Here is a 23,549-nt window from a genome sequence, read left to right on the forward strand (position 1 = left end):
GTTGAATCGAGTCCTGTGATTGGTTCGTGTGACACCCGTGGACGCATACGTCCACGCGCACTGTGAGACCTCATGTAATGTTTGTGAATACGGGCGTTAGTGCCTTTTGGCATGCGAATTTCGGCACGCGTGCGAATTTAATCCCGCTGTTCGCATTTCATTTGTTAGTTAGTTAGTAAGAATAATGGATGGCTCAATAAAAATATTTTTTTGATTTTGATTATTTCATACACGTTTTACTATTACGCGGGCTACACGCACGCAGAACGGGGATTGTCTGCGGGTACACAATACAAAATCTTTGTTTTTTTACACGCACGCGGATCGAAATCCGCATCACAGGAAAAAGGCAAAAAAACATTACTATGAGGTCTCACAGTGCGTGTGGACGCACAGGCTGACACACGAACCAACCACAGAGATCTATTCCAAGCTGTGCGTTCGATTTGCTGCTTCACATAAACAAGCATCGTTTATGAATACGGGCGTTAAAATGTTTGAAAATTATAAATAACTTGAAAAAATCGAACTGCCTAAGGCGGGAATTGAATTGTTAAAATGTTGTATCACACGTTGTAGTATTTTTTTAACGCAGCGACACTGCATTATTACGCTTCATCTCGTGACCTATAGCATCTTAGCTTCCAAAATTAACATCGCATGTTGCAACTTAACAAAAACAGTATCGTGATAACGCTATTTAGATCTAGCATATCACGTTCACGACATTATTGTTGCGTGAGATTTGTGAAGCATGTTGTGTAAGATGCTGTTTTGTGTTGTGAGAGATAAGTACTAAACACAATTAAGTTTAATAATTAATAGTAAAAAGCACTTAGATACTTATCTTATAAAAAGTTCCTTGATTCGACAAGAACGTGGGAATGGAATCGACCACACCGTGCACCGCAGAAATTAACCCTTGAATGCTAAAATCAGGTAATGTCAGACTATCAATAAAATTCACGACAGTCAGTGTTGCACGAAAGACTAAAATTAAATCAGTTTTATTGCAGCCACCTAATTAAGTATGCTAATAAAAGCGTGAGTGACACGTGGAGGAAGATAGTAAATGCATTAGCACAGTTCTAGTAACTTACTTATTTCTATCGGCAGGCGATTTTCTGATCACATTACGAGCGTATAAGTAGTTGTTGTTTTTGGCGTGGACAATGTCTTTATCCCAACTAGCAACCGCTCGCGACTACGTACGCGTGGATCCCGTTTTACCCCCTTAGGGGTTCAATTTTGCAAAATCCCGTCTTAATGAACACCTACGTTCTAAAAGGAACCCCCATCGAAAGATACTCCTAGCACTTGAAGTTTCGGTGATTTCGTTATTTCTGAGTCAGTAAATCAGTGACCTTTCGCTTTTATAAATATAGATTTTATGTGGTTAGATGTTAGTGACGGATTTCTATTAAAACTACGCGATTTTGCAATTTTATTCACGCGAGCAAGTATCCGCGGGCAATTTTTTTTATCACACAACGGAGAAGTTCTTGGCCTACATCTAACCCGATGTGTAGTGGACAGGCCTAAGGTGGAAGCGAGCTTCATCCGGAATCCACAACCCCAAACTCAAAGGAATTATCTATCTTTCCTCCAACTACTAAAGCACAATAATGCTGTTAACATTGTTGCTTATTGCTGTTATGACGATAGTTTTAGGTAAGATGGTGATAGCGCCAGGCGGATTTAGTATAAGTAAGTCCTACCAGCAACTAAACCAAGCATATATTTTACCCCCAATTGGAATTTTATTGAACCTGGGACCTCTACCTCACAGACTTCGCGTCATGGGTCTAAGACAGGTAGTCTTAAAAAATCCTCTTTTACCCGTGGTCCCCCCAACATGTCCTCCTGGTGGGTCCAAGGGTATTTTTTTTACCCCAATTAGAATTATATTGAACTCGGGACCTCTACCTTACAGACCTCGCGTCACGGATTTACGCCAGGTAGTCTTAAAAAAATGGTTCCACAAGGAACCTCGCATTGTTTTAAAATAGATATACATATAACACACGTTTTCCTCCCTGTCTGTTTACAAATAGTAGTTGCGGAGATTTCATAAGTGTTCCGTTTATCCAATTTAGGTATCAAGTAGGAACTTAACAGTTCACAACTATTGGGAGGTCACTATACCGTCTTGGACATTGACCTGGCGTGGTGACGTCACGGTGCATCAGTCATCTGGGTTATTTACTGCAATCGTTGGAAAGGATCTTGTATAAGAGCTCACATAATCCATACACGACAATCGCGGTCAGCAATAGTTACGTCACAGCAATCGCAGCGGAGGCTGCGTCGTGCGCACACACCGATTTTTGCGTGTTTTTTGTTTGGTTTATTAGAAGCCGATAAAATAAAAATGCAATGGCTATACACGGAAAAGTTTGAAGATTTTTTATTACGCATTATCTTGTCTGTCATCGCGCAGCACTTCTATCGTAGCGCCTTTAAGTAAAAAATTATTTAGTTCCGTCAATTACGATAAGTTTGTAGTCAATGACCCTACAGCCATATTGTACGAATGCGTAAGGTAATTTCCCATAATATGACGAAGGCCTTTGTCTGTTAGTGGGACATGAATAGGCGCTTACTAAACTGATCTTACAATGGTGAATGTTACCATTCCCCCGCTACTTCCGTGTTAGATGAAAGAGCATGAATTTAATAGGCTCGTAGATACGCACATTTGTTCTAGTTCCTGTATCTTATAGACTGCTGAGCTGAAGAATCAATTGAATACAAATAAGGAAGGAAGTAATATAATGTTACTCATGTGTCCTAGTCCTATTTAGCCCACACAAAGATCAGCAGTTGACATTGGACGTTGCTAGGACCCCTCGTTATTTTATCACGATTTGAAGGTGATGCCAGTAACTATTATTTACACAGATAGTACAACAGTTAACTAACTACCTACTGGATATTTCAAATGTAGAAAGTTAAATGAAACAGTTAACTTCTTAAGTGCGTTACTGTGTTAAGGAAACAGGAGTTTAACGACCCATTGAGAGGTGCTTTTCATTACCAAATTACCATGTGAAGGTACTTACTTAATGCCTCCAAGTGTTTTTAATTCCTAATTTACTGACAAGCTTAGGGGATTACTAGGAGCGGTGCGGTGCGCCGGCGCAGTCGGTGACCGTGCGGCTCCGCGATTGCTTGTGCGCAGCTCAGTGCCAGTGTGATGCGATCTGATTGGACCACTTAGATTTCATTGAGGAGGACTCAACCTCGCGTCCTGTGAGTGAATATTAGTGCGGTCACGTGATATGGTGAGTATAACGACACGAGTGATTTGACGTGAGAACACTTTTACTATTTTACTATATGAAAACAATGCAGTGTACGCTGAGATTAAACAATAAACCAATTTCGATAAAGTTTACACAAAAACAATAGCAGTTAACCGAGGATTAATTTATAGTTTCTCTGCTTATTCAGCGGTCGTTTTTATTGGATCGTAAAGTCGAATAGTGGAAATTGAAACGTCAAAATACACACAATTCAGATAGGCTGTAATAAAAAAATATTGAAAACACTTCGCGTTCAATCGAGCCGTGTGTTACGGTTAGTTATTGTTATTTAGTTTGACGTCACGTTGTTGTCATGTACAATTTTTGATCATTGTTATCTCTCGGATGATCATTGTTCTTCTGCTTGGGTATTTATCTTCATTAAATACATCATATAGTTATGTCAGGTGTTGTAGTTTGAGAATTAAGATAGACAAGTGTTCGGTCATGGTGTTTATTTTATAGTAATTAAAATTTTACGTATGTGAATACATTAAAACCAATTTAAATAATGTAACAGTTACCTATATGACTAGTGAAAAATACTCTTTATTATTGTTGTAATACAGTTTCTCTAACGGCACACGTTTTACCATCAAAACCCATGGATTTTTAATTCATGATGGCAGTAATTAAGTTAATTTTGTCTATTAACTAGTTGTGACTTTGCTAATTATCATATAATAATATCTACTAATTAAATAGATGAGCCAAAAGGTCTCTGCTACAGAAAAGACAGAGATGAGGAGTAAGTAGGTACTAAGTAGTTTGCGGACTTTTATAAAGGACAAAGCTCGAAGCCTTAGAAAAGAGTAAAATAAGTCAATTTATAATTAATTTACAACATTGCGACAACAATAAAATTAATTTAAACTCTAACCAACTGCCAGAAACTCTGTAACAGCCAAATGATACTATTATTTCTGCCATTTCTCATCAGCAACAGTTCCGAGTGGTGACAGGACAGGACAAACTGGCTGAAAATGTCTTACATGCTTATAACGAATTAGAATAGAATGTACCTACATAAAATGCACGTTTCAATAATTGAAAAGCTCAGCTGCAAAATTAAACATGATATCAGTTGTATTTATTTATATGTTGTCGGCCGTTTGGTGTAGTGGTTCGAAACTGACTACTATTCCGGAGGCAGCGGGTTCGATTCGCGCACAGTACAAACATTTGTGTGCAGGAACATATTTGTTTGTATTGGACTGGGACTGGGTGTTTTCTATGTAAAATAAGTATGTATTTACAAAAAAAAAGTATTTAAGTATGTTTATATCCGTTGTCTAGTACCCATAGTACAAACTTTGCTTAGTTTGGGACTAGAAACGCAGTGTAAAATGTCTAAGGATATTTATTATTATTATTATTTATGTACCGGAATAAAACTCTTCCTCAAAGTGAGTAGGCTGGCACACGCATTAGGATGCACGTCGCGTCCTCTCGGTTCGTTCGCCTCATATTTATGTTATAGCAATGGCTGTGAATTCTTTCATCAGTTTACTTTTATGTAAATTCCTAAACAAATTTTCATTAGCTCGGTGAAATTGTAAATACTGTAATTGATTTGTTATGCAGCGATGCTGTGAAATTATAAACTATAGCAGGGATTTTAAAATTTAACGGCTGTCATTTAGTGGTGAAATGAAAGGGTGGTTGAGTTATTATTAAATGGAAGCCGTTTCCCTGGAAATGGGGAAAAAGAGCAGCGTTATGTCCTGTCAGCATGCGACGGGCATTAGCGAAAGAGCTAGCTAAATTAGTGTAGTTCGTTAACAATAAGTTACATTAGGTAGGTAACAAATTAATGGAACTAAAGCGTTTTTTTGGTATTTTAAAGCAGTGGGTTCGATTCCCGCCTTAGGCAGTTCGATTTTTTCAAGTTGTTTATTTTAAAGCCAAAGGCTAAAATGAATACAAGTTAAAACTGAGTTGTTATCTAGATTAGAAATGCAATTATTGGAAAATGTATGTTGTATGTATAGTGCACGTAACTTTTAGACAAAAGTTTTAGCGAAGTTATATTTTTTTTAAAGCATTTATTTACCAATAATCCCATTAGATGTTTTATACGATATTTCTTGAGTCGTTTTGTTTTACAATCTGTCTTGACTCTTGGGACATAATGCGAAATTGTTTTTGCTTTCCATTATTTTCATTGTGCTGGTGCCAACTTCGGCCTAGACTTTTTGTTCGTTTGGCTATGGTGTGGGGTTACCATCCATCCGAATTTGGCTGGACATATCCAGATTTTTAGCTCTCTGATCTGGTTTCAACTGGTCTTTTAATTGTTTTAGCTTTAAAACTCGCTTACGCTTATAAAAATAATAAACGAACAGCGATTAAAAACACTAATTGATGACGTATTTTGATGAAAGCTACGTTAATGATATAAATCGTTTAACAAGTTTAACTGGATTATTGGGACTAACCTTATTTAAAGAGTAATGCAATGATGATTATGTTCTTCTAGATGTTTTCTGCTCCTTCGATGATTAAATATTGAAAATTATAAATTTTTCTACCTAGTTGTATCTCTGACCTAACTCCAGTTGAGATATGCCTTAACGCCATGATTAAACCTTAGTTTCGAAGATGCGAAGGAAATATTAACTTGGAAACTTATGGTAACCCTACTTGGGGGTGATACCCAGCCAACTCCATCTAGTGGACTGGTATTCGCATGGAAAGTCGCAAATTGACATTGACCTGTGATATATTGGCCTCGTAATCTGTTAAGAGCATTCATGCCAGCGAATCTAGAGGCCTTTTTACCCGACTGCGCCAGAAGGAGGGTTGTTGGATATAAAAGCGCAAGGCCTCTTGGAATGAAGTTGGATTGATATCAAGTGCGTTGCTCCAATTAATGCATTTTTGCATTGTTTTTATTTGAATACAACCCACTTCAGGGTTGTGTTTTTAGTATTTGGAAGTTTAGGCATTTCTTTGGCACGCTCTGCAGCTTTAACCCTTTGATGGGTTTTAGTATGATAAATTATTTGAAAGAGTGACATTTTTGTCCTGTGAAATTTTGATATTTTCTTTTCGCATCTTTAGATATGCATTTCGTTTTTCGTAGTAGGCCTCCTACTCGTAGCTAAAATGGAATTATCTTAGAATTTAAATTAGACCATTACACAAGTAAAAGATAAATTAAAATCTATATTATAAACACAATAGAAACTCAATCCAAATTCTTGAACAGATTTGAGTAGGCTTTTTTGATCAACTATTCTTGAGTGTAGAATCATACTTTTGCGTTCCAGAATATGTATAGACGTCTTCACTTTCAAGTCAAACTGTTTCCAATAGGTATCAACAACAATCAAATAAGGATAACTTCAAAAATAAACATGTTTTGGAAATATGCCACGCCGCGCCGGCGGACCGCAAATTGCGCTGCGTGGTATCGCGATAACTATCGCATATTATCATGTGTTATGCTACTGTATTATCAAGGTTTTCTGTTTTTCAATAGCCAGGAGGAAAATAATTATGCTCATGATATAACAAGATTGCCCAGCTGCTAGTAGGTCAACAAGAATTAGAATCGAACGTATCGTGTTTCTCGTAAGTGTTTTAAAGTAGGTAAATATACTTAAATGTCGGAATATTACACTTCTTTGATGATGAAGCCTGATAAGTTTCCCATTTCAGTTTTGCTCTCTGTAATCTTCCAGTTACATTTTTTTTGCATAACAAGTATTTAACCATAATCGCACCTGATGTTAAGTGGGATGCAGTCTAGGATGGTACATATCTGCCCTGCAAGTGCCTATTCACTCTCACACACACCAGCGCCGCCAAGACAGCTAGGAGTCGGAGTGGTCGCCATGGCCGAAATCGGTCGGATGGATCATCATCATCATCATTCACTCTCGCCTTGAAAAGGCCCGGATTATAGTCTTCGGGAAAGACAGCAGCAGGCAACAAATTCCAGTCCCTAGCCGTTCGCATTATAAAAGAGTCATCGAAACGCTTAGTGCGAGCTAGCATTATTTTAGCATTCGTCCAACTCGGGACGATGGTACTTAAACCAGCACGTTTCAGCTTTTCAGTATTATCTGTGGTATCATCCTCATCCTCATTTTTGTATGCTACCTGTGTTATATTATGTTCTTTTCCCAATAAAGAAAATAAAATAAAAATAAAATATTAAAAATTATCTAAAGAGACTTCCCAGAAAATCCGTTGTATTCATAGTCATTTTTATTTTTATCAATATTTAGAGGCCTTTTAGAAATAATAGCACAAGGTCTCGCCATCATATGGGTAGCTTAATGAAATGCATTTTTGCATTGTTTTTATGCATTGTTTGAATGATGAAGAAATATAGCATGTTTTGATTTCTACTCGTGTGACTCTATAATTGTTGCGTTACTCTACCGATCTAAGCCCGGATTCTGAATTTAGATTTTTGGATTGAGCGTTATTCATCTTCTAATCAAGTATTCACTTTTCGTAGGTATTAAATTCATCATTGAGTGAGTAGAAGTAGAGATGAGTACGCTCAAGCTGGATATCTCATTTCAGAAACCGAGCCCTATTAGTATTATTTGTTGACGGTTTTAGGCTTTATTTAATAGGCAAGGGTAGTGTAATAAAAATGTGTTTTAGGAGGCCAGAAGTGTGCAGTTCCTGCTGATGGTAGCGATTCTGTGCTGCCTAACAGAATCGTCGCCGTTCCCTCAGAGAGTGCTCAAGGCGTTCACGTTGGAGGAGGTGGTGCCTCTCAGGGACTTCTATCCTGACAGACTGTCAGTCCAATGGATTTCAGGTGGGTGAACATTAGTAAACACAAAATAAGCGTATTGTAGTTAACAAGCACTAGGCGAAAGGCCGAACGCGAGAAGTTATTTCTTATTATAAATCATTAAGTAATTATTTTCCACTTGCAATAGAAAGACCTACTCTAATTTTAATTCATAAAAAGGCAACTGGAAGATTTGGAAGACTTAAGAGTATCCATATTATTATGTGACATTATGACGTAGTGGCACTGATCTGCACAGTACCAGTCCCAATGAAGGCAGAAAAGCATTAAAAGTAGTAGTAGATTTGTTCCGAGTTCATAATTATGACTGAAAATTAACGATAGTATTTTTATTACAGACTCAGAATATATCCGCAGAGAGCCGGGTGTTGGGATGTTAAAATTCAACGCGCTGTCTCAAACTATTACCACGATTCTGACCGAGAGCGAATTGGTGAGTGTCATAGACAAAATAGAACAAACGAATCTGAACTTGCAAATACATTTTGATTGCGTTTCAAAATAAGTTCCAATAAAAATATATAGTACTACGTTCCTAAGCCATAGCTTTTCTTCAGATTTATTAGGTACTGACAGTGGCCTAGTAACTATAGGGTGGCAGGGCTGGCAAAATGCCACGATCCTAAATTCGATGGTCCCGACACCTCCCTAAAAATAACCCTAGACACACCATGCACATAATTTGTCACGGTACTAATAGCGTCAAATCAAGCGGATGTGTATGAAGTATTGTAATATAATAATATGAAAAACCGGTGTGACAGCTATATGTTGTGAGTGTAAACAGACATTGTGTGACTCTATCATGACGCTTATCAGCTTCTTGAACGTTAACCTTGGAATTTGCACTGAACTGACCGTTCTCTTTGGACTATAGCAGTTAGCACGCACTGCATAATGCAGTCATTTGTTTTAGTGTTATTTAATGCGGGATACGAGATTGTTCTAGTTTTTTTAATTCGAGTTTAAGATTTCTTTATATTGTGATATAAAAATAATAAAATATAAAAAATATAGCGTAAAAGTTTTGATATCTTGATTAGCTATTCAAAAAATAAATCCGTTATCCACCTATCTTTAAAATTGTTTTTTGAATACAACGATATTTTGGAATTTGTTACCGTAAGTAAGGTGAAAAAACATAGCTTTAGGTACTTTTCAATTCGGAAATAATAATAATTTTAACTTATTAGGTACATTACAGCCTTTATGAAATATTTTAAGTATGAATTATAATGTAAATAAATGAAATAATATGAATTATTCTATTTTTAGTATTTTATCATCAGAGTTACACTTATACCTCTCAATAATTTATTGCATCCATATGATATTGAATGGTACCTAGTAAGATATTTGCAATTTGCAAGGTTTTAGCAGAGATTTTAGTTTTCAGATGTCCTAAATATTACCAATTTGTTTTAGTACAATTTGAACGAATACGTGCTGTCTTCATTCTCAGAAAATGGGAAGTTCGTACTTCTGGCCTCCAACAAAACGAAGGTAAGCTGTTTTAGATGGGTCCGACGTCATTTCCTATGCGGACGAGTAATACTTATGTATGACTCGGTACGTGCTAGGCGTTAATTTAATAGTTGTTTGCACGGTCTGTTATTTGTGTTTACTGTTAGTGTGACTTCTTTTCAAAATATTACTCTTATGAAATGTTGAATTGTCCTATGGGAAGTTGAAACTTGAAAAGTGAATGGGTATTTATTATACACTAGCTTTCCGCCCGCGGCTTTGCCCGCGTGGAATTTTGTCTGTCACAGAAAAACTTTATCGCGCGCGTCCCTGTTTCAAAAACCGGGATAAAAACTATCCTATGTTCTTTCCCGGGACTCAAACTATCTCTATGCCAAATTTCGTCAAAATCGGTTGCGAGGTTTAAGCGGGAAAGCGTAACAGACAGACAGATAGACAGACAGACAGAGTTACTTTCGCATTTATAATATTAGTTGGGATTATCCCCCAAAGAAATTAGAATATCTATTATTTTTCTTCTTTGTTTTCTAATGTCCTTGCTGTAGACAGACAGCTATGTATTTTTTCTTGCCAAATTTTATTTTAAAAGATTCAGAACAAGAAATAACACCAACACAAAGCTACTATTTCTGAGTGTCATAAACTATTTCTTATTCCGATAAAGTATAGGCAGTTCCTGAAAAATCTCAAATTTGACTGTTAAGTAATGCCTTTTTCCTGTGATGCGGATTATGGCACGCGTGCGGTCCGCATGTGGGTTGCCCGCATTTCATTGTTTCATACATGTTTTTAAATACCTATTACACGGATTCCACACACGCGCTGAAATCCGCATTACATTCATCACGTAGTTTAAGAGTTAACGAATAAAAATCCTATTAACATTTTTTTTTTTTTTTTTAATAATCCTTGGACATTTTACACTACGCCTCTAGTCCCAAACTAAGCAAAGCTTGTACTATGGGTACTAGACGACGGGATAAACATACTTATATACTTTTTTTTTGTAAATACATACATATTATACATAGAAAACACCCAGACCCGTCACAGAAATTAAAATTCATCATTTCAATTTCTGCCCGGCCGGGAATCGAACCCGGGACCTCTCGGCATAGTAGTCCGTTCTGAACCACTACACCAAACGGCCGACATTAACATTGCTAACATACTAGTTTTATGACTGTTAATTGCTCTCGATCTCATTAAAACCATGGCTCAAATTAACAAGCGTTTTTCTAGATGACAATATTAGATTACTTGATTCATGTCGTAAACAGGTGATTGTGGTCACATTCGTATTATTTTCTTTTAACTCACCTCTACTTAATTAATCTACCTTAAGATGGTTTCTCGACTCTACAAAACATGAGGAAAACATACGCCCGTATTCACAAACATTACTATGAGGTTTCACAGTGCGCTTGGACGCACAGGGTCTGACTCGTACCAATTACAGAGCTCTATTTATTTTGTTTGTGAATATGCGCGATAGAGTCTTACTCTCCTACTCAACCAAAAGAATTCGAAACATAGGTATTTACATACAGGTCCATTTTTTGCGCTACGGTGCAATATTGGGTTAACTCAATAGCCCTAGTTAGCTGCGCCAGAGTTACTGAATTACCCATCTCTACCACTCGATATGTTTCGTGTAAAATCACCATAACTTGGGCACGATTAGGAGTAATTTCACTCATCGGAACGATCTGCTTTATTGCCCATGCATGCAAACGAAGCATATTTTCTCTACTGCTAATTTATGTGGCACTGGGCCTTTTGTTGAATGTTGCCATATTTTGCTTTGGTTTCTGTATTTTAAAAGGAGATAGTAAAATGTGTTCTAAATAAATAAAATGTCGTAGGTACAGTCAGCGTCAAATAGTTCGTGACACCCAAAGTAGCCAAAAAGTTCGCAATGCGTCTTTGTGTTGTCAACTTTTTGGCCACTTTGGGTATGGTATTACGAACTATTTGATGACGCTGATTGTACGTGCGCAAAATTTAATTTAAAAGAAAAAATAGTTTATGTTAACAATTTGTTTTCAATTTTAGTATCCCCTTGGTGAATACCTACGTTCACTTATTTCATTAGACACACGGGTCAAGGTGTAACAAGCCTAGTTTCTGAGTGAGAGGACACTTTATTGTATTTTATTATACATTCATTAAAGTATGAACCGTTATGAAACTGAGGTTATATCTTAGAGCTAAGGTTTAAAATAGTTTTGATTTCACACGAACATTTAACGTTTTTATGAAATTACTAGCGGCCGCCCGCGACTTCGTACGCGTGGATCCCGTTTTACCCCCTTCATCTAACTTAAGCGGTTTAGATTTTTCATACAAAAGGATATTCCCGCTAATTCCCGTTCCCGTGGGAATTTCGGGAATTCCTTTCTTAGTGCACCTCTACGGTACCTAAGCTACGTTCCTTCCAAATCAAGTGCCTACGTTTAGCCGTTTAGGCTGTGCGTTGATTTGTCAGTCAGTCAGTCAGTTTCTCCTTTTATATATTTAGATGATGTCATTATATTTTATTTATATTTCGACCTTTACTAAAGTTTAACGTGTTTCAGGTATATCGTTATTCGAGCATTGCTGATTATTCGGTGTATGACCTAGAAAATAAGTGAGTATTACCTATGTTTCAAAAAATATTTTGTTAGATTGATGCTTTATTCAGTTAAGAAATACATTAGCATAAAATATAATATCCCCATTGTCTGTAGTTACACGTGATGGAAGTACCTAACATTGTTTTAAACATGAGGAGTTATTTTGAAATGTACGCTTTAAAATAACTCTACCACAGTGACTCGATTGATTGCCATATTTACTGTTGGTACCCTTTTACATACTCATAATAAAATAAACTAATATAGGTACTTATGTATAATAGGAGAAACATTAAAATGCTGTGAAATTTTTGGCTCTACATTTATCCCACCACTTATTTTGTGTGATAAACATAGTGTATGTTCACATTTAGATCCTTCAGCGGGAATCAAATTCACAATCATACTGAGAAGTTATATCCACTAAACGTACATTCCATTTTAGGCAGCCCTCAAATAACAAACTGAATCGTAAAAATATTCCACAAGACCGTTCCCTTCAATCCAAAATTCCTTGTTCGATTACTTGCTATAAACAAAGGCACATCGAGCTGTGGTTTCTTATTGCAGTGGTAATAAGTGTCTGTATGTCTGTGCCGTGGACTGTACTTACCGGTCCAATTTTATGATAGTGCACCCGACTGATTGCAAAATTCACTTCGCGATGTGAATGGCGCAGACGCCGACTCGTTGTCCATCGACATTTGTTTCGAAAGTAATGTCTGGAGCGTGTGGATTTCGTTTTGGGAAAAAAGACTAAGTTCTTTGTTTATCGAAAAGGGCATTCCGATGGCTCGATGTGAATGATCCCTTGTGCAAATGTCTGGGAAACATGAAACTTAACAATTTTATTTATCTTAGGTGAAACATTTTAAGTTTTCTGTACCTGATAGTCGGAACGATAACTACTGCTTCCGTTCGATAGCAATAGAATAATATCTTGCATGACTATCTCACCCCTTGGTAGTGGTATAGTATAGTATCTGACTCCATGGAATGGACTCCACGTCGAGAAATCTTGGGTAACAGAGTCGCTATAGCCTATCAACATCTACTCCCTATATTTCGCATACCTAATTATTGTTTTTGCAATGTATTAATAACATACATATCGTAATATCTATATATATAAAAGAAAGTCGTGTTAGTTACTCCACTTATAACTCAAGAACGGCTGAACCGATTTAGCTGAAAATTGTCTGGGAGGTAGTTTAGAGCCAGGAGAAGGACATAGGATACTTTTTATCCCGTTCGAAATAAAAAAAGTCTGCTTATTTATTGCCATTAAGGCGGAACAAAGTTCGCCGGGTCAGCTAGTTAAATAATAAAATATAGCACTTTCAAGGCCAATGCGAAATCTTACTTCAGTCACTGCAACTAAAGCATTTAAAGGCTTACACATGCGAATTTTTACTTCATTTAAACTAAAAAATCTTGTATTGTTCTTAGGTCTATCTACAAAATAGGGCAAGGTCCGCTCCAAGTGGCAATATGGAGCAGCAATGGTGGTCTGGCGTACGTGTACAACAACAATGTGTTCTACCTGCCTGACGCGTCCAGTCCTGAATCAGTCACTCAGCTCACCACGCAAGGGGTGCCTGGGGAAGTCTACTTTGGAGCCACCGATTGGATATATGAAGGTATACCTTTATAAAGATTTCTAATAAAGCATTATGAGGAATCGGCCAATACCAAATCAGTGTAATGTGTGCATTTTCATACTTGTTCGTTATAGGTACTGACTGATCCAACTATCAGCCAATGAAAAGTCGATATTCTGCGGGAAGTCTTACAGTCCACTCATTTTGCTTTTATTAGGTCCTACTTATGATGACGCGTTTGGTTGCGCGTTCGTGACGCACAATTTTCTGTGATTCTGCCCTGGTTGCGGGTATTTTTAGGGAGTTATGCTTAGGTCAGTGTAATTAACAAAACAATGATCCAAATTAAATTAAGTACATCACAGTTATAGACTCTATCTCTATCCTGTGATTGGTTTAAGTTCAAGCGGAACAATATCGCGCTGTGTGACAAATCCAAGGATATTTATTTATGTCTTTTCTCCACTTGACAATTTTACCTGCCTCTTGGCAATGAACTGAATGAAATTTTTACGATAATCGAACAATGACGACAAATACTATTATCACGTGTTTGATTTCACACTATTGACATACTTATAACTTATTTAATTGAATTACTGTTTGCTCTCTAGAAATGACGTCATGATTATACATTTACGTAAAGAATAAATTATAGGTACATCATTTATCGTGCGTACCTACTGTAATAACAAAATGTAAATTTCATATTTGTACGCGATTTATGACCACAAGTTTAAAACTGTAACGAATGGACAAAGTGTGATTGTTATCTATTTAAATTTATGCATTTAGAGGAACTGTAAAACCACTGCTGCATAAACTAAAATGAATGAGGTAAACGAGATCTGAGGGATTTTGGTGAAATAGCAATTTTGGTGAAATAGTAATTTTGGTGAAATAGCAATTTGGTGAAACACCAATCAAGCGAAAACTTTTGTTATTCAATAAATAATAAAACTGTTTTTCCGACTCTACCGTCATATTTCGGAAACATATTTGAAAATGAGGGATTTCACACTCACAGCTTTTAAAAGTTTAATTTTCTTTTGCATTTTCAAGCCCGGCAAAACAATTTTTTTCTGCTAACCCCAGTGGTTTACAGATGCTACGAATATAAGGAATTATGTTACCGCCATTTACCTACTAATTAGTGTGGCGTTACAGACCTCCCCATTTTAAATGTTCTAAGGATACTTAAATTTAAAAGAAGTTAATTTACAATTTTATTCTTATCTAACATTTTCAAAACTGAACAAGCTACTGATAAAACCGTCCAATTATACAAATATGAAGCTTGGATGAATACTGTTTTTGCAGAGGAGGTGTTCAATGCAGCAGAAGCGATGTGGTTTTCGCCCAGCGGCACATATTTGGCAATAGCGTCGTTCAACGATACGTTGGTAGAGTCCGCAATCTACCCCTACTATGGTAACGCGTCGGACATCAATAATCAGTACCCTGAGCTGGTAGAGTTCAAGTATCCGAAGGTTAGTGAAATCACTTATAATTGTACCACAAATGACCCTATAAAAAGACTAGAAGAAACGATAGAACGACACTTCTTTGTTATGTAAACAGGTGTTCTGTCGACTACTTATATTTGTGATGAGATCGATGTTTGTGATAGTAAAATTCTGTATGTCAGGCAGGTCGCGTCAACCCTAAAGTCGGTCTTCGCGTCGGGAAACTGGACGACCCTACCATAGAACCATGGATTATACCAGCCCCAGTCGACGTCGTTGGCATCGACCACATCATGGGCAGAGTGAACTGGGCATCCGACCAGAACCTGGTCGTGCTGTGGCTTAATCGCCGACAAAGCACCAGCATCCTAGTCAATTGCGATTTGAAGCAGGACAAATGCAGTATGGTGAATGAGCACACAGAGCATAATGGGTGGGTTGATATCACCCAGCCCTTCTTCGACAGAACTGGCACGAAAATGGTTGAGATCCAGCCGTTGTATCATGAAGATCAAAGGTTTCCACACGCTGCTCGGTTTGATTTTAATACGCTTACGACTGAAGACTTGAGTCCTGGAAACTCGACTGTGACGGAGATCTTGGGATGGGATCAGGATACGGACACGGTTTACTATATCGTGGCGCCTGGCAGTATTCCGTGGCAGAGACAGCTGTGGGCGACGACGCGTGGCGTGGTGCGGTGTATATCGTGCAAGGAGCCGTCATGTCACTACACGTCTGCCATGTTTTCTTTAGGAGGCAGTTTCGGTGTCGTCTCTTGCAGTTCATCTAACGTACCGCCGAAGATATTTTTGTATATTTGCAATGTAAGTTTCCAATCACACACCCGGTTTTTATTAATTAGGTTAAGGTTTGTTAGTACTAAAACTGTTTATTATTTTTAGGGTGACAGATTCCTCCTGTTAAAAGACAATGCTCAATTGGCCCACAAGTTGAGCCAGTACAAGTTACCGTTGACGTTGTTCAACGTGCTGCCTCTAGGGGATGACGTGACGTCACATGTCAAGCTCCTTTTGCCCGCTGACATGCAGAAAGATGTGCAGTATCCGATGATCCTGAGGGTATACGCAGGTCCGGGGACTACGAGGGTTAAAGATAACTATGATTTAGGTGAGTGCTTCTAAAGTCTTTATTACTTTGGTACTTGGTTTATGATAAGTATTTTAATGAGACATAATTATGACCCCATTTTGAAGCTATCTAATATTTTGTGCTGTAAAATTAACAAAAAATTTCTGTCCACTCCTTCAGCAGAGCTAAATAAAGGTTTGTGTTAGGGGTGGTTTCCCCAAGACAGTCCAAAGGTCGATGAAGATTGAAGATCGAATTAGTGACGCTCAAATTGGCAGTTAGATATCGAAACCTATTCAATTGTTTGTTGGGCTATTGTTGTTTTCAAACCTGCTGCAAAATCTATGGTAACCTAAAATATTCTTGCAGAATTCTACAACATGTACTTATCATCGAACCGCAGCTTCATAGTAGCTTCGATCGACGTGAGAGGATCGGGCGTTATGGGAGTGGAGGCGATGCATGCGGTAAACACCGCGTTAGGCACCGTGGAGGTTACGGACACTTTAGCTGCTATTAGGTATGCGTCACATACACTTAGTTTACTGACAATTAATGCAGGGTAATGCATGTGCAATAGTTTATACAGGATCTATTGGTTGGGGATCAAAAAGGATTGCTTCAAAGGTGGCAACTTTCGTACAGGAATAATAAAACTATTTCTCAAAAAAATTACGTCCTTTTTTTTGGGAAAAGTTGCTGCATTTGAGCAGTAGAATCATTCCTTTTGTTGGCGCACCTACCAATGGGCATCTTATAATTAGGTACACTTGGTTGCAAAGTAAAGTAGCTTATATTACAATCAAAAGATACTACAGCATGTAGTGCCTGATAATTACAGAAGTTCCAGATCACTTTCTTCAATCCCCATCTTCCTAATTACTGTTTATAACAATGTACCTAAAACCTGTCTATTTTACATTTTGTTACATTCTCACGTTAGGCGATTAGTGGACCTTTACCCCTTCATCGACCCAAAGCGCATCGGCGTATGGGGCTGGAGCTACGGAGGGTTTGTGACCACGATGATGCTCATCCAGGACGACCAGAAACTCCTGGCTTGTGGAGCGGCCGTCGCGCCTGTTACTTCGTGGCTGTATTATGGTAAGAGAACTTGTTACAACATACAATTTGGTAAAGATCTTAATTAGATATATCAAAAAATCATAGCAAGCTTAGGCGGTCTTGTTGCTTGGATGTTACCCCTTCCAGTCCAGACAGTCCGGAGAAGGGATACTTTGAAAAAAGGGGGGTTGATTTACCAATCTTAAAATAGACAATATTAAAATGCACACAATTAACATTAGATAAACCTGAACGTAAAGTAGGTGCGATTAAACTATCCTTGTTTGTTTTTGGGACTTAACTAAGTAGTAGTATAATAGGTGCCCTTCCCTGGTTAGGTCATGTTGAAAGTCAACTTGATCCTTGCTATAAGTGTACTGTGCAGACTTCGAAATAACTCATCGGTTTGTTTTGGCATACACATTGATTGATTCCATCTTAAACACGTCTTGCGTCTTTGTTCAACAGCGATAACGTCCATCACTATGAATTAAGTGTGACCATAAATAATTGACGATTTAAACGGTAGTATTGACGTAAATGGGGATGTTGCCTGGGTCAAAAAGCAAGAGTTTTAATTAGTCCGTCAGTTAACTTATCAAAAAATACTTTACACGTATTTTTCACTTTTTCAAACTAATGAAAATTTAAAGAGATATAGCGCCCCAAAGTTCATAAGAAGAGGCCCGTGACGTCAACGCTTGCTTAAAAATGCCGCACGTTGTGACGTCGTGCGCAACTTCAACGCACCATAACTATGTAATTATTTGTTAGATTGACAAATAAAATTATATGTGTCCAATATTTTTTGATATTAAACATTACGGACTAAAAAAAATTTTTTAGGCAACTAGCCTATTACCGGCTAAAAGTCATAATTCAATCCTGGGTCATTATCCTTGCATTCGTGTGTAGGTACTTGGTACTTAGTAGAAAAAAAACTATGCAAAAGGGCCTGTTTTGTCCATCAATCAATGAGGATCAGTACTGTTGTAGAAAATTCAATAAAANGTGACAACGCTCTTAAGGATTTCTTAGCCCTATAAATCTGCATTCACAGCTAAAAATCGAAATGATCCTCATTATTATCAAAATGTGAATGGCTATGACCGTGGTGAATATCGTTAGGCTCATGATAAGGTTACTTTATACTTACTTACTAGTATACTTACTTGTAATTTCACACCAAATCCTATAGTAGATTAATCATGTATTGTTAGAGTGTCACTTTTAAGCTTAAGTATGTAACATATTTATCAAGGTAGCCTAGATCCGTTAGGTAGTTGACTTATTAGATTTTTGAACTCATCTGCTTCTACTTCTTTTTAATGGTACCACGGTTCCGTCTGTCCTCCGGTTCTAAATAAGAGTTTTAACATTATCTATTTTGAACCCCGTTCCTTTAGGCCCTAAGGGGATGAACATAGACCCTAAAGTTTAGGGGGTGAATTTTGACAAATCCTTTGGCTACGTCATAATTACAAGCTGTGCAATCCACTCAGTAGATCAGTCAGTAACGGTTGACTGTTACACAGATAGAAGATTTAAAGATTGTTATTTTTCTCCAGACTCAATCTACACAGAGCGGTACATGGATATTCCAAGGTCGAATCCACTGGGCTACCAGCGGTCTGACGTCACCGCCATGGCTGAGAAGCTGCGCGGGCGCCGCTTCTTGCTCGTCCACGGCACTGGCGATGATAACGTGCACTACCAACATAGTATGCAGCTGGCGAAACAGCTGCAGCACGCCGATATTGCCTTTGAGCAAATGGTGAGCTTTGGTTCCTTATCTTTTTTTGTTTTCTTCCAAGTCCAAAGTCCCACTACCAATACAAAATGCAGTTGGAGACAGTTGACAGTTTAAATTTCTCCTGGGAGAAAATAATTTTCACTGGTTGGGTTTCTAGTCTGGACCAGACATGCAGATTATCGCTATAAAGGAGTTACAGTGGGATCTAGAGGTATAAAATATTGGATATATTTTTAATGATTGATAGACGACGATACCTATGAGACATTATTTGCAGCAACTAATGATTCTTGATATTTTTAAATTTTTTGCGACTTTAGAACTATGTCGATTTATTATCGTAAATTACTTAATCATCTTATTTGGTATTTCCTTACTTTGCCTATGAAAGTGATCCCTTATTTATTTATTCGCTCTGTTTCTTATATGACCTACTTATTGACGAAGAATCCACTTATTTATGTTTGCGGATGCTAAGATTGGTCAATAAAATACATAGCAGAATCATACTTTTGGTTCAGATTAAACAGAATTAAGAATATGAAATAACTGACTTTGAACATTTCCAGTTAGGTTTCAACGTCGAAAACATTTTGTATCCTAATAAATTATGTTAGTTAATCAAAATATCTGATATAATAAAATGTTTTACGCAAACCTATCGTGACAAGAATCTTTGCCAATTACAAGTGTGTAAACTAAAGTAATGTATTAGTTGGCTCGAGCGCCTTTTCGTAATGAATGGCAATGAATAATTGACTGTAAGTAATAGCTCGCAAGGTTCAAAGCACTGTCAATTAGCACTAAGGTTGATGTCACGCTAATAGGTGTCTAGCCCGTTTTCTAAGCTAGACAACGCAAATTAACGACTTGTTAGTTTTGTTGACGTTAATGATATGATTGGTTTATGCAATAAACGTCGTTAGTTTGTCATTTTGTTTGTTTATATCCAAAAGTTCTCTTCGGTTTTGTAATGGAGATGTGTATGTTTTACATAACATTTCGTCTCATTGATGTCTACATAGTTAAATGCCATAAGACTATTTGAAATTTGGATTCACTGATTTGTTGGATGTACCTAGTTTGTGTACGGAAATACTAGCTAGAGGTGGTAGCTTCAATCCTCGCACGGTAAAAATATTTTAAATCTTAACTTAATATCTGTTTGTATCCTTATCTGTATTCATTGCCATCATCATCATTTTAGCCACAGGACGTCTACTGCTGAACATAAGGCCTTCCCCAATGATTTCCACATCGCCCGGTTTGCGTCTAGCGCCTTCCTGCTAATTATTAGATAAGGTACTTGATACAAATAAGGCCTACGTTCGAATAAGGCCTATACATCAGAAAACACAGATAAACAAATCCAACCGGGATAATACTTACTCATATGCCCTACAACCCGGTAGAGTGCAAGAGCGTCCCGATCCACGATCCCAGCACCAATTGGCACGCGTTCTTCTAAGGTGGTGGGTGATTTCGTGCTCTCTTATAAAAATCTGGCGATTTCATCTTAAATTTTCGGTAAAATAACGCTGTTCTAAATTAAGCTTTTCTTAGTAATCGTTTCTAAATATTTCTTACTAGCTAATAATTACCTTAATTTGTACTACTGGCTATAGATGCATTATTTGTAAATTTTTAAAGACAACAAGAGCGAAATATCTAATAAGGCCTAGGCCTTATTTCAGCATGGTAGGCCATATTGGATACTTATGTCAACACCTGATCACGGACAAATTCATTAAACTAAATGAGTCAAAGAGTAACTAAATATTTATTTAATAAGAATGTTACTAACAGCACAGAAAATAAAAAGAAAACAGAGTAAAAAAAAATTACTAAACCTGTAAAAAAAAGAAACAAAATACAAAACCAATAAAAAATAAGAAAAATAGCCGTAAGTATAATTCTAAAGGATTAAAGCTGATATTATCATGCCTGTCTCGAAGACAATGTAGCAGATATGCTACCATAAAGGACTGCTTTTGGTGGTATCATAAAGATTGTGTAGGAGTTCGTAAAGATGATTCAGAAGCCTTTTTATGCCCTGGTTCTAACAAAAATTGAGATCTCATTTTGTTTACAAAAAATCAAGACTAAATGATGTTCCTAAACTGATTTATTTAAAAGGTTTTATGTGTAGGCCTTATTCGAACACGGTGTTTTAATAAGCCCTATACAAAAAAACAATATTGTTTGTTTTTGATATTTTTTTTGATAATTTAAGTAAGAAATCATTACTTTGTTACTATGAATATTTAATTTTATCTATAATTTATGTATTATTCTTAATAAGTGGAATTTAAGTTTATCTAGAGATATACAGTATATTTCTGTTTACTTGGTATGTAAAATTTTGATAACGCAAACAAATCGACGTGTTTAATATTATAAGACCGCATTTTGTTTAATACAACCTCAATTTTAAGGTCTACAGGCATTTGAATCATATAGGCCTTATTCCGTGTAGGTGATTTAATAAAGCCAAAATCAGTGGTTTCGTAATTTGCTTATTTTGCATAGATTTAGTTAATAATTGTGTTATTTTTTGTAATATTGCTAAAATTAAAGGATGGAAGAAGTTAATTAACCTTGTTTTTGTTGACTGGCGTTAATATTTATTGAAATATAAGCATTTAAAGTTAGGTAGGCCTTATTTGTATCAAGTACCTTACTTATACTATGCTTTAAGCATGAGGTCTTAACTGTATTGAATAAATGATTTAAAACTATCGTTGTTGCTCACAGAGCCATTGTAAGTGTTTCAATTCGCAGTCAGCAAGGCATTCGTTTCGGCTAGTTAGCTCATTGTCGCCGCCCGCCCGCGAAGTTACGGCGCACTTAAAAATTTACTGCTAATTATGCAGATCGTTTCCACTCATTTCCGTGTAATGTTGGACAAGCACTTGAAGAATAGTTACGAATATTTCCATCTATGTAGACGACATCTTTGTTTCGCCTTCCTAAAATAGCTTTGAGTTATGTTTTTGTAATAGACTACTTATTTACTTAAACTATTAGCAATAACAAGTAACGAGTCGTCTTCAGTTAAGTAGGTACCTAACTGGTATGTTTTTATGAGACCAAAACACCAGTCATACATTTACAAAAATACCAGTCAAAATACATTATCTAAAGAGCGACGTTTTATTGTTTCTATGGAAGTTTATATTTATTTTAATATAATTTTCCAAGTATCATATTATAATTAACGAAGGCCATGAAGACAATACATTCAAAAGTTTTGGTATAATGTTCATCTCTGACTCGTCTACGTATTTTTTTCAGAGCTACACGGACGAAAATCACTCGCTGTTGGGCGTCAGTCGGCATTTCTACCACACACTGGACCACTTCTGGACGGAATGTTTTCACCCACAACCCTAGTATTGTTAAAACGTTTAACCAGCAAGTGTTCGTGACGTAGACTATTGTGAAACGACTCAAAATGGACCTATTGTAAATTGAAACGAATTAATTTTGTAAAAGAGTTTTGTGAAACAATGACGGTAAGGTAAATAGCTAAATGTGTATAATAGGGTTCCGTTTATTAGCTAGCTCTAAGGTATGACTGTTTTTAAATATTTTTAATACTAACATTCAACCCGGTCGAGTTAACTGCGCACCTGCCGGCCGTGACGTCACATCGGGAGGTGTGCAGTGGGTCTAGACAAAGTGCAAATTATAATCGCAAACCAGCCGAAAAGTGGTCGAAAAGCCCCTTTTTTGTATGGAGTTTTGACGGATTCGAATTTCGATTCGATCAAAAAGTGCGTTTTGTCTAAGGGGGCAGGTAAGTGGGAGGGAGATTCGCATTCCAACGAGGTGCGCAGATAGCTATATCGGGTCATAGAGAAGGATCGATTCCATTCTATCTATGATTGTGCATGTATTGCTAAAAGGTTGTTAAAATGCCACCTACTTTAGGCGGTTATCACACTGCGCCGCGTGATTTTATATAAAAATCAGGCGCGCAGACGCGTTGTCAGTGTGAAGTGCCGCGCGTGTTTTCTATACAAACTGAGGTACTTGCATACAATGATTAAATCTGTGGTCCCGCGCTCCGCGGCGGAGCGCGGCGCAGTGTGATAACCGCCTTATAGAGATGACATAGATTTTTGACCAAAATTTAATTGTGTGTTGTTTAAAGTCATAATAAGTCAAAGTTCATTGTGTTTGACCATGTTCATACAAGCGTGATCTCCAATAAAGAGCATGAAGTTCTCAAATGCATTAGACCATAGTCACTTGAGTAGATAATAATTATGAATAAATACTGTGTAAGAATAAACGTATAATTTATAAAATAAAGTTATTTTATTCTACAGTTGTCATTTAGGAATAAACCTAGAAATATTTGGGATCACCGGTATTGCAT

General features: G+C 37.0%; 1 protein-coding gene across 1 annotated transcript; it reads left to right on the forward strand.

Moving 5' to 3' along the window:
* Nucleotides 1–3,110: 3,110 nt before the first annotated feature.
* LOC114366469 (venom dipeptidyl peptidase 4) lies at nucleotides 3,111–22,663 on the forward strand. The gene is made up of 13 exons (XM_028323347.1): nucleotides 3,111–3,284; nucleotides 7,929–8,088; nucleotides 8,424–8,518; nucleotides 9,511–9,588; nucleotides 12,150–12,202; nucleotides 13,638–13,828; nucleotides 15,110–15,279; nucleotides 15,438–16,082; nucleotides 16,161–16,386; nucleotides 16,717–16,867; nucleotides 17,291–17,451; nucleotides 18,981–19,186; nucleotides 22,460–22,663. The coding sequence occupies exons 1-13, from the start codon at nucleotides 3,282–3,284 to the stop codon at nucleotides 22,556–22,558; spliced, it is 2,238 nt and encodes a 745-aa protein (XP_028179148.1). The 5' UTR covers nucleotides 3,111–3,281; the 3' UTR covers nucleotides 22,559–22,663.
* Nucleotides 22,664–23,549: the final 886 nt, after the last annotated feature.

The sequence above is a fragment of the Ostrinia furnacalis genome, unplaced genomic scaffold (genome assembly GCF_004193835.3).
Source record: "Ostrinia furnacalis isolate ACB-3 unplaced genomic scaffold, ASM419383v2 OfSCF0069, whole genome shotgun sequence".
In the NCBI taxonomy this organism is placed as follows: domain Eukaryota; kingdom Metazoa; phylum Arthropoda; class Insecta; order Lepidoptera; family Crambidae; genus Ostrinia; species Ostrinia furnacalis.

What these genes read in the sequence shown, in the direction of transcription:
- LOC114366469 (XM_028323347.1), top strand. An exon ending in TGGCCTCCAACAAAACGAAG is followed by an intron (nt 9,589 to 12,149) that starts GTAAGCTGTTTT and finishes AACGTGTTTCAG; the next exon opens with GTATATCGTTATTCGAGCAT. An exon ending in TAAAGATAACTATGATTTAG is followed by an intron (nt 16,387 to 16,716) that starts GTGAGTGCTTCT and finishes ATATTCTTGCAG; the next exon opens with AATTCTACAACATGTACTTA.